General features: G+C 40.7%; 1 protein-coding gene across 7 annotated transcripts in view; it reads left to right on the top strand.

Moving 5' to 3' along the window:
- Positions 1-5,682: 5,682 nt before the first annotated feature.
- The window catches only part of LOC126427294 (uncharacterized), a 69,742-nt gene continuing 62,974 nt past the window's right edge, over positions 5,683-12,450 (top strand). For 6 of the 7 annotated variants that reach the window (XR_007576626.1, XM_050089591.1, XM_050089589.1 and 3 more), the window contains exons 1-2: positions 6,295-6,607; positions 7,892-7,981. Coding sequence is in view for 6 of the 7 variants with exons in the window: in XM_050089591.1 (XP_049945548.1) it covers positions 7,910-7,981 (72 nt within the window). In the remaining variant the exon portion in view is untranslated. Of the gene's footprint in view, positions 5,818-6,294; positions 6,608-7,891; positions 7,982-12,450 lie in introns of those variants that run through there. The other variant, XM_050089587.1, reaches the window with a different exon arrangement.

The raw sequence follows: 12,450 nt of genomic DNA, 5'->3' as shown, positions 1-12,450 counted from the left end.
GCAACCACAACGGAGGGGTATCTGTTGAGAGGCCAGACAAACGTGTGGTTCCTGAAGAGGGGCAGCAGCCTTTTCAGTAGTTGCAAGGGCAACAGTCTGGATGATTGACTGATCTGGCCTTGTAACAATAACCAAAACGGCCTTGCTGTGTTGGTACTGCGAACGGCTGAAAGCAAGGGGAAACTACAGCCGTAATTTTTCCCGAGGGCATGCAGCTTTACTGTATGATTACATGATGATGGCGTCCTCTTGGGTAAAATATTCCGGAGGTAAAATAGTCCCCCATTCGGATCTCCGGGCGGGGACTACTCAAGAGGATGTCGTTATCAGGAGAAAGGAAACTGGTGTTCTACGGATCGGAGCGTGGAATGTCAGATCCCTTAATCGGGCAGGTAGGTTAGAAAATTTAAAAAGGGAAATGGATAGGTTGAAGTTAGATATAGTGGGAATTAGTGAAGTTCAGTGGCAGGAGGAACAAGACTTCTGGTCAGGTGACTACAGGGTTATAAACACAAAATCAAATAGGGGTAATGCAGGAGTAGGTTTAATAATGAATAGGAAAATAGGAATGCGGGTAAGCTACTACAAACAGCATAGTGAACGCATTATTGTGGGCAAGATAGATACGAAGCCCACACCTACTACAGTAGTACAAGTTTATATGCCAACTAGCTCTGCAGATGACGAAGAAATTGAAGAAATGTATGATGAAATAAAAGAAATTATTCAGATTGTGAAGGGAGACGAAAATTTAATAGTCATGGGTGACTGGAATTCGAGTGTAGGAAAAGGGAGAGAAGGAAACATAGTAGGTGAATATGGATTGGGGGAGAGAAATGAAAGAGGAAGCCGCCTTGTAGAATTTTGCACAGAGCACAACATAATCATAACTAACACTTGGTTTAAGAATCATGAAAGAAGGTTGTATACATGGAAGAACCCTGGAGATACTAAAAGGTATCAGATAGATTATATAATGGTAAGACAGAGATTTAGGAACCAGGTTTTAAATCGTAAGACATTTCCAGGGGCAGATGTGGACTCTGACCACAATCTATTGGTTATGACCTGTAGATTAAAACTGAAGAAACTGCAAAAAGGTGGGAATTTAAGGAGATGGGACCTGGATAAACTAAAAGAACCAGAGGTTGTACAGAGATTCAGGGAGAGCATAAGGGAGCAATTGACAGGAATGGGGGAAATAAATACAGTAGAAGAAGAATGGGTAGCTTTGAGGGATGAAGTAGTGAAAGCAGCAGAGGATCAAGTAGGTAAAAAGACGAGGGCTAGTAGAAATCCTTGGGTAACAGAAGAAATACTGAATTTAATTGATGAAAGGAGAAAATATAAAAATGCAGTAAGTGAAACAGGCAAAAAGGAATACAAACGTCTCAAAAATGAGATCGACAGGAAGTGCAAAATGTCTAAGCAGGGATGGCTAGAGGACAAATGTAAGGATGTAGAGGCCTATCTCACTAGGGGTAAGATAGATACCGCCTACAGGAAAATTAAGAAGACCTTTGGAGATAAGACCGACTTGTATGAATATCAAGAGCTCAGATGGAAACCCAGTTCTAAGCAAAGAAGGGAAAGCAGAAAGGTGGAAGGAGTATATAGAGGGTCTATACAAGGGCGATGAACTTGAGGACAATATTATGGAGATGGAAGAGGATGTAGATGAAGATGAAATGGGAGATATGATACTGCGTGAACAGTTTGACAGAGCACTGAAAGACCTGAGTCGAAACAAGGCCCCCGGAGTAGACAATATTCCATTGGAACTACTGACGGCCGTGGGAGAGCCAGTCCTGACAAAACTCTACCATCTGGTGGGCAAGATGTATGAAACAGGCGAAATACCCTCAGACTTCAAGAAGAATATAATAATTCCAATCCCAAAGAAAGCAGGTGTTGACAGATGTGAAAATTACCGAACTATCAGCTTAATAAGTCACAGCTGCAAAATACTAACACGAATTCTTTACAGACGAATGGAAAAACTAGTAGAAGCCAACCTCGGGGAAGATCAGTTTGGATTCCGTAGAAACACTGGAACACGTGAGGCAATACTGACCTTACGACTTATCTTAGAAGAAAGATTAAGGAAAGGCAAACCTACGTTTCTAGCATTTGTAGACTTAGAGAAAGCTTTTGACAATGTTGATTGGAATACTCTCTTTCAAATTCTAAAGGTGGCAGGGGTAAAATACAGGGAGCGAAAGGCTATTTACAATTTGTACAGAAACCAGATGGCAGTTATAAGAGTCGAGGGACATGAAAGGGAAACAGTGGTTGGGAAGGGAGTAAGACAGGGTTGTAGCCTGTCCCCGATGTTATTCAATCCTCATATTGAGCAAGCAGTAAAGGAAACAAAAGAAAAATTCGGAGTAGGTGTTAAAGTCCATGGAGAAGAAATAAAAACATTGAGGTTCGCCGATGACATTGTAATTCTGTCAGAGACAGCAAAGGACTTGGAAGAGCAGTTGAATGGAATGGACAGTGTCTTGAAAGGAGGATATAAGATGAACATCAACAAAAGCAAAACAAGGGTAATGGAATGTAGTCTAATTAAGTCGGGTGATGCTGAGGGAATTAGATTAGGAAATGAGGCACTTAAAGTAGTAAAGGAGTTTTGCTATTTGGGGAGCAAAATAACTGATGATGGTCGAAGTAGAGAGGATATAAAATGTAGGCTGGCAATGGCAAGGAAAGCGTTTCTGAAGAAGAGAAATTTGTTAACATCCAGTATTGATTTAAGTGTCAGGAAGTCATTTCTGAAAGTATTTGTATGGAGTGTAGCCATGTATGGAAGTGAAACATGGACGATAAATAGTTTGGACAAGAAGAGAATAGAAGCTTTAGAAATGTGGTGCCACAGAAGAATGCTGAAGATTAGATGGGTAGATCACATAGCTAATGAGGAAGTATTGAATAGGATTGGGGAGAAGAGAAGTTTGTGGCACAACTTGACCAGAAGAAGGGATCGGTTGGTAGGACATGTTCTGAGGCATCAAAGGATCACCAATTTAGTATTGGAGGGCAGCGTGGAGGGTAAAAATCGTAGAGGGAGACCAAGAGATGAATACACTAAGCAGATTCAGAACGATGTAGATTGCAGTAGGTACTGGGAGATGAAAAAGCTTGCACAGGATAGAGTAGCATGGAGAGCTGCATCAAACCAGTCTCAGGACTGAAGACCACAACAACAACAACAACAACAACAACAGTGGTAGAAGATAACCTCGACCATAGACCATGTGTTTACTGGTGTAGTATGAATGTATATTAAAATACAGAAGAAAACTGTGACCGCTTACTACATTAAAAAATATTGTATTGTCTTGTATTGTATGTGAACCAGAGACTGGTGTTTATTTAATTTTTTATACTTTGGTTGCTAGATTGCCTTTATTATTAGTATTATTTAGGCTTTATGATTTTTCTAATACTTTATATTTTCCTTTATTGTTTGATTTTATAATTCGACAGAGTTCCCCCCTCCCCCCCCCCCTTCCCAGGGAATGTCTCACATGAGATGAGTGTAACCCCTATGTTTACGTGATAGAGTAATGGTGGTGTACGCGTATGTGGAGAAGTTGTTTGCGCAACAATCACCGACATATTGTAGCTGAGGCGGAATAAGAGGAACCAGCCCACATTCGGCGAGGCAGATAGAAAACCGCCTAAAAACCATCCACAGACTGGCTGGCTCACGATCACCAGACCTCAACACAAGTCTACCGGACGGTTTCGTGCCACTGCTGGTAAGGATGCAAAGACTAATCTTGCTGCAAACGTCTCAGTAGTACTTACATTAGTAAGCTGCACTTCATACGCTTAGTTGGCTTGAATCAATCACGTAAGCCTTTAATCAACTCTGACTACTCTGCGGATTGGTATGTCACCATAGACGAGATTATTTGCATCTGAAACTTGTTTCTACATTTAATTCTCTTAACGGGAGCTTCACTCAAACAATCTGGACTGACTTGATGACTAACGTTCCTAAATGACAGCTGAAGACAAGTCTGTATAAAGGCTGTGTCCAACAGGTGATGACACCAATTATGTCACACAGTAAAAAATATTAATTGAAACTAACCTAAAGCTTTGTGATACATTTCAAATACTTTGTTAAACATTTATCTGTACCTGATACACTCTGATAATCAGTGACTTGCATCTATAACAATCTTACAATTTGGAGATCTCAGTATTGCTTAGATCTATTAATAATCCCACATTCAGCTCTTTTTATCAAAATATCACATAAAAATAAGCCGGATTTTGAGAAGCTACATATAAGAAGATGTGACTGGCATTTGCTTACAGAACAACAACAATCAAAATTTAAGAATATCGGTAAAACAGATTGGACAAGAGCACGTATCGGATCTAGAGTACTGTATTGAATTTCACCCCCTCCCCACCCCACCCCCCTTCCTTAGAAACCTTGGCAGAAGTAACAAGTTTATTTGTAGTGTAGTCTGAGGTCTACATGAGGTTGAAAACTGATAATTTTTTTGACGGTTGTCGAGCTCAGCGAATGAGAAATAAAGGTTGTGGTAACAGACAGACGTGTTGTTTTCCTGTTTTGTTTGCGCCATATGTAAATGCGGGCAATGGCCTTGCCACAGTGGATACATCGGTTCCTGTGAGATCAGCAAAGTTAAGCGCTGTCGGGTTTGGTCAGCACTTGGATCGGGTTTGGTCAGCACTTGGATGGGCGACCATTCAGGTCGCCATACGCTGTTGCCATTTTTCGGGGTGCACTCAGCCTCATGATGCCAATTGAGGAGTTACTCGACCGAATAGTAGCGGCTTTGGTCAAGAATATCATCATAACGACCGAGAGAGTGTTATGCTGACCCTACGCCCCTCCTATCCAAATCCTCAGGTGAGGATGACACGGCGGTCGGATGGTCCTGAAGACGGAGTGAGTGTATATGTAAATGAACTTTCCCATTTTGACGCATATTTCGTAATAAAAAAATAAAGCTACCAAGTTGTGGGCAAAAACTTATGTTTGGAAAAGAACAAGCATCTGAGGTGTGGTTTGATGCACATTACATACAGATATCGTACACAAACTGGAAAAGTGTAAGAGGCGTTCCACTACGTATTCTTTACATATTTGATCAGTTTTTCCGCATTTGACACTGCTGGTAAGGATGCAAAGACAAATTCTTACTGCAAACGTCTCAGTAGTACTTACATTAGTAAGCTGCACTTCATTCGTTTAGAGACATTGTCCTGAAAGCGTAATAAGTGTTATTCCATAAATCATTCAACTAATAATTCGTAATCAGTTGGCTTGAATCAATCACGTAAGCCTTTAATCAACTCTGACTACTCTGCGGATTGGTATGTCACCATAGACGAGATTATTTGCATTCGAAACTTGTTTCTACATTTAATTCTCTTAACGGGAGCTTCACTCAAACAATCTGGACTGACTTGATGACTAACGTTCCAAAACGACAGCTGAAGGCAAGTCTGTATAAAGGTTGTGTCCAACAGGTGATGACACCAATTATGTAAACAGAGCTGCGTACAGGTCTAGTCACCAGGCAGCTCTGTCATACTTTCGGCCTTTCTGATGACGTCATGAAGCGATTCACTCGAGGCCCGCTTGACGCACGTGACCGTCATAGAGCAGAGAAATTTGTACTCTGTGTTTTGTAACTGATTGTCTTAGCTAGAACATAACGCTATGTCCTTATTGGGTGCTTCATATGACCCAAACAGTCGATCTTGTGTTTGGCTGTAATACGTGAATTGCGCCCTTTCGGTGAAAAACAAGTGACTAGAGCTGACGTGAGTGATGGAAACACTAGAATTTATTTTGGAACACGGATGGAACCATAGTTTCATTCTAATTACAGTTGGCTTGGTCTCTTAAATAGTTTGCGAGATCATAATATGGCAACTATATATGACAGTGTTGTGTTAATGTAATCTTGTTTATCGGTCCTACGTGAAAGTGATTTTATTTGTTATCCAAAAATGTGTTATGCATTAAAACTGACGTCTAGGATGAAAGTTTGGGACAGTGTATGAATTTCGTATTTAATCATTTAAGGTGTATTTGTCACAATAAACCCCTAATGTTGTTTTTGGTGAGCTTGTACGTTTTCTAATTGTTCAAAGAGGTAAATAATCGTTACAGAGTTTTGTGGTGTGGCATTTATTACATACATATGTTGTACATGAATTATGAAAAGTACCAGGTCGACTTGCATGTATAACGTCTTTTAGCTACCGGTAGCCATTTCGCTGGTCCGATAAAATCTTTACAGGTATCTCATGTAACTTAGTAAAGCAACTGTTTAAATGGCGGTTTATTTGAAGTTTCTGGTGAAGTTTGACTACCTCGTGATCTCTAGTGAAAGTGAATGTTAACACGGTATTAAATACTTTGTGACTGACGAGAAAAAACGTAACGGTACAGAGAAGTTAGCCCGTTCATAATATTTGTAAAGGGACGACCAGGAATAAGAACAGAGTTTACTGTGAACTGCTGTATTGCTCTTCTAGATTGTGGCGATTCTAGTGCCCACAATTATTATTTCCTGGCTGCCCATATTCGTTTAAGAGAAAATGACGGGTAGGTAATCATTCTATTGCGTTCGCTGTGGCCATTCAGAATATGACGATTCACGTAATTCGTTCTATCCTGCTGTAAATATTAAAATCTTATGTTAACAGCACTTTGTATTAACGTGCGTGTTTCAGTACAGTTTTGTATACTGATAGTATAAGAGCTAAAAGAGTGTAATTGGTTTAGGAAGAACTACTAACTGTGTAATTTTCTCGACATCAGAACTCGATATAAAGAAACAGATTTGTTTAAAAATTAATATTAAATTGTGCGATAAAGTGTGGCTCATAGATCACTGAATAGTCAGTGTGGATAGCTTTTCGTTATTTGCCTGTCAGCTACAAACTAAGTATTGCAATGAACAGTGCACAGAATTACGTGAGGGATTAGACACAAGATTTCAAATGCAACATGTGTGATTAAAAAGTACAAATTCAGTTCTGTTGTGCCTCTTTTTTAAGTAGAGATGTAATTACAATGCTCTTGGATTCACAGGTGTATCATAGGTAGAAGCAGATAGGTGGCATTGCAACTTTTGCTTGTCCTTTGGCCATTACCGAAAATTGCAATTCTATCTGTCTGCTTCGTCCAAAGATGTCATCAGGACAGCATACACCCTATTTTGAATGTACACAATATGACAAACGGACTCCAGTTGTTACACCTGTGAACAAATGTAAGTAGTGCATCAAATATTTAACACAAACAGCAGAATAGATGAAGTCATTCGCAAAATAAACCACAAGTACGACCAAACACAAGACTTTTTTCAATTAGTAAAATGCAGGTTGAGTACAGTAAATACTTTTATTTGGTAAACTCGCTTTAATATATTAGTTTCTTTGATCAGTATGCTGAAGCTAGAATTCGTGTGAAAAATGAAAGATTTGCCCTGTAAAGCTTACAGTATGCCAGTATTGTATGAGCCAGTGATACAGAGAGACAACAGCAATTTGTTTTTATTGCATGTGACTTTGGTTTTCTGATGTTTTGAGATACTGCAATTTGTTCTGTCAGCTGCACAGTTTAGGGTGCCTTGCCACGATTCACACGGCTACCCCGTCGGATGTTCAAGTCCTTCCTTTTGTGTGTGTAGATTAGGTAGTGTATAAGCTTAGGGACTGATGACGTCATCAGTTTTTTCCCCCTTTAGCCGGTGTTAATTTCCTGTGTAGTGGTTCATTACTTGATGTCATCAGTGGTCCATGAATACTGCCTTTGAGCTGTATCTCATAGAAACAATGCAAATTGAATGTGACTGTACCTGTTTCCCTGCCTTTTTTCTTTCAGAAACATACAAGTGCCATCATGGACAACAAGAAAAATGTTGAAATAAAAAAAGAGGAAACAAATGAGGCGCTCATTGAGCATATCTCTTTGGTAAGTGACTTTCATGTATTTCTTGCGACTGTTCCATTAATTTCTGTGTGCGGTTCTAAGCGCTACAGTTTGGAACCGAGCGACCGCTACGGTCGCAGGTTCGAATCCTGCCTCGGGCATGGATGTGTGTGATGTCCTTAGGTTAGTTAGGTTTAATTAGTTCTAAGTTCTAGGCGACTGATGACCTCAGAAGTTAAGTAGCATAGTGCTCAGAGCCATTTGAACCATTTTTGAATTTGTGTGTGCAGTAAGATGTACGGAAAACCTAATATGTGTAATGTTGTGGGAAGCATGAATAATTCAATCTAATGAAAAGGATGTCCCATAATCTGTCAGTGTTGAACATAACAGTGCAGAACACTTCATAAAGTACGTTGCCTGTTAAATCCCAGATAATGGAGAACAGCTTAATTTCTTGTTTGAGTGAATGTGAAGAATTTCTTAATGTATCACTCAGTGGCTTGAGTGGTATGTTTGCGTAAAAGTGGTTTCATTCTTATCAGGTATGCTTTTTTAAAAATTTAACATCTAATGTGCAACATTAAAATGAAGGTGACTTTATACTGAATATTAGCAGTGAAATTGAATCTGAAAGTAAAACACTGGTCAGGTAGGGCATTATTACAGTGTATACATAGTACAATAGGAGTTTCTTTAGCGTTATATGTCTGCTAGTAATTTACAGTAATTATTTTGGAGAGAGATATGAAGAGGCATGCACATTACTCTTCCTAATCACTTTCTGAGAAGTAAGTTTCATATTAATCTCTGTATTAGAATTTGTCTATGAATATGTCAACAATGCCTCAGTAGGATCAGCGTCAGAAAATTTTGATTTCAGATAAGTGCGATTAGCAAAAATTAATTGGTAGTACATCACATTGTGTGCAAGCAGTGTGATACTTCCAAAATCAATTTTTATGTTGTCAGCAAAGTTGTTATAAAGCCAAGCATTTACACATTAAAATTAAAATATTTCTTCTTAATTACCTCCTACTTTTGTGTGATATTCTAATCTTGAGGTCAATACACAACTATACTCTGAGTCCCCATGTTATTGGGCCACAAATTCATCTTTATGGGTTATATCAACAACCAATGCTGAATTACACCAACTGCAGTCCATTCCAGGAGTTTGATTGCAGGGTTCATTTGTGCTAAAGGTGCTGTGTTTAATGTACCAAATAATAAATCAAAACATGTCTCCATAAAATATTATTTATTTTATGAACACAGTTTATGCAATAATTATTGACAGCTATTGGCTATGTTTCTCCAATATTGCCAACCTAGCTTTTTCTAGACAATCATTATTGGAGGTATAATGACCTGCCTCTACATCAAATCACACAGGTCTTCTTGTGACTCTTAAAATAAATGTATATAGATATGCCTCTCCTCATCAGGCATGTGAGGTCATAAAAAATTAATATATACTTTGCAGCAGAGTTATGCTGCCTGATGGGTGGCACTATTGTAATTTGTACTGATTTTGTACATTGTACATTGATTTTGTACATTGTACATTGTACATTGATTTTTGTACATTGTACATTGATTTTGTACTTTGCTGTCATTTTCATTGTCTTATCAACGTCACATCAGTGATACATGTTTCACTTTGTGTGTATCTATTTTCTGTCGCTGAAGGTGCTGGTGATATTTCCCAGTTTTTCAGCAGTGTCACTGATATTTATGCCGTTCAGTTGCATCAGGTTTTGGTAGAGGAGCACATTGAGATGTTCTCTTCTCCTTTATTGAGAACAGCTTTGTCTAGGGAACAATTTACCTCTTACAACAAAGTCCTTCACTTGTGGGCACAAATACAGTATGGACATCATTATGGACTGCAGTTAATGTAGCTTAATGAAGTTATGTGCTTTTAAGGACTTAAAGTTCCCTGTTTGTTGAAATTCCCCCAATAAGTTTTAAGAGCTGGGATTTCAACATGTCTTTTTGATGCGATTTGGTTGCATGGTCATTAGATGTCGCCCATCTGTTGACCTGTGCCAGTATTTCCTGCCTTTCAGTTACTACACATGCATCCTCACTTGAAATCAATAGTATATTTTCATCATTTGAACCACCTGCAGGCTGCTGCATAGCTGTATTCTTCTGTAGAAATATTGATGACAATTTTAGCAAAGCGGAGTCTCTCCATAAGATGTTGCTGGGTTCGCTGTTGATCAAGACTTCTTCTGCTGTCCTTTGTGCTTGTTACCATATTAGTAACATCCTGTTGTCCATTACACCTCACCAGTCTTCGAATATGGTTAATGTAGTCATTATTCATAGGTGCCTCACCCTTCAAAATGGTGAGAAACACCAGGCCAGTCTGGAGTGATTGGACGTCCATTTTGTTCAGTGTGTTCATAAAGATCGTACATTCATAAAGTTCGTAAGGACGATCACATGAATACTGATGCCTTTATTCTGGCATTTAAGGGGGATATCCTCCCAGAGAAGGTCAAGGTTATGTGTTACCAGTGAGATGTGAAGTTGAACATCCTTGCATCCAAGGCGTGTTTGCCATGCTTGTGTTTTTGGGCACATGTCTTCCTGCTGTATGGTGGACCTGCTGTGCGGTGAATGTGGACACCAATTCCACAAGGGAAGCCGAGACCTTGTGTTCCACCATCTGTATGTGTTAAATGTCATGACTGTCCCTCTCCACACCCACAGATTGCCTGGTTTATAAGAAAGAAAGGGAGACACAGGAGTTTATCCTAAAGTGAGGCTCATCAGAAATATGATAGAGTTCACTCTGTGTCGATGACATCTAACTTTGTTTCTGTTACATCCTTTCCCCTTCCTCTCTCTTCTGTATCCCAGTCCCATCTACCCCCCTCTCTTCTCCCTCTCCCCTGCAATTCTCATGCCGCCCCCTCCTGGTGCCCCTCCCCCTCCCTCCCTGGAGAAGAGTCCCTCTTTTTCTGCACCCACCAGTGATGTGGCTCTCTCCCAGGGCTCCTGCTCCAGGGGTCTCCCAGGCCAGAGAGACAACTTGATCATGGGACCCACAGTCTGTGCACCCCATGATCATCTGCTCTCTTTCAGTTCTGGATCTTGCAGAAGCTGGTTCTCTCTCTGGGCACTGTTCTCCTCTAGCTATGAAACAGGAGGAGGAGGAGGAGGAGAAAACATAAGTCCCAGGACAAATCCTCCCCCCTTGTTGCCCCCACAGGTGCCATCTCACCCCTCGTGACCCTGCCATCAAGGGTGATGAACGGTGATCCGGCAGCATGATTGGCTCCAGCCCATTCATCTCCCATTTGGATTCCCATTCCTTGCTTATTCAATGGAATTGTAATGGATACTACTGTCGCCTCTTGCAGTTGCAATCCATTATTTTCTTTTACTCAGTAGCTTGTGTTATTCTCCAGGAGTCTCATTTTACTGATTCTCACTCACCAATCCTTCGTGGGTTCTGTGCTTTCTGTTGGAATAGAGTCGGTGCTTTTAGGCTTCCAATAGATTTTTCACATTGGTCTGTACAGCCATCATTAGTACATGGATAGCTCTTGGAAGCAGTTGTTGTCCAGGTCCACATTTGACTTTGCAGTAACAGTTTGTAATCTCTATCTCCCAACTGCTGTCCTCCAGCAACTCCCCTGTTCCATCCTCCTGCTCGGGATTTTTAATGTCCATCACCCTTTGTGGGGCAGTGCTAATTCATCTAGTCAGGAGCTCCTTGTTGATCAGTTTTTTGTGGCCCACCATCTGTGCCTTCTTAATGAGGGTTCCCCTACTCATTTTAGTGCACTTCCTCTGCCATTGGTCTTTCATTCGCTTCCCATCCCCTTCCTCTTTACACTGCTTGCCACACGGTGGCCTCTGCGATACATTGTGTCCCATTGATTCCTTTGTTCCCTTCCCACCTCTGAATGGCCAGGTTAGCCTGCCAGGCTCTCCATCATGCTGATTGGCTTCTATATACCTCCTAGCTGGTGTTTACACATTTGTTAGGTTGTACTGATGTTGTTCCATGTTCTGTTCAATGAGATAATTCACACTGCTGGCATTGTTGTTCCCTGCTTGCTGGGCCCCATTTGCTGTCAGTCAGTTCCATGGTGTAGTAGAACCATTGCCATCACCATATGTTCTTGTTGTTGTGCCTTGTAACATCTTGTGGCACCCAACTCCGCCAGTCTTATTACCTTTAAACATCTTCACACCAAGGCCCATTACTTAGTCAGCCAGAGCGACCGGGTACCCCCTGCGGGTCCGAGGTAAGAATAGGCCCAAGGTATTCCTGCCTGTCGTAAGAGGCGACTAAAAGGAGTTTCAACCGTTTCGGCCTTCCATGTGATGGTCCCCCTAGGCGTTTGACCTCCATTTTTCAAAATTCTACAGAAGTACGAGCCTTTTGGGGAAGGACGCCTTACGTGGTGTACCACTGGTCCTCAGTGCACTAAGACCTTGGCACTCAGCATTGTACCGGCGTTGTAACCATACCCGCTATTCCTCAA

Source organism: Schistocerca serialis, chromosome 11, assembly GCF_023864345.2.
Source record: "Schistocerca serialis cubense isolate TAMUIC-IGC-003099 chromosome 11, iqSchSeri2.2, whole genome shotgun sequence".
Classification (NCBI taxonomy): Eukaryota; Metazoa; Arthropoda; class Insecta; order Orthoptera; family Acrididae; genus Schistocerca; species Schistocerca serialis.
Note: the sequence above shows the minus strand (reverse complement) of the source record. Positions and strands in the feature narration are given on the sequence as shown.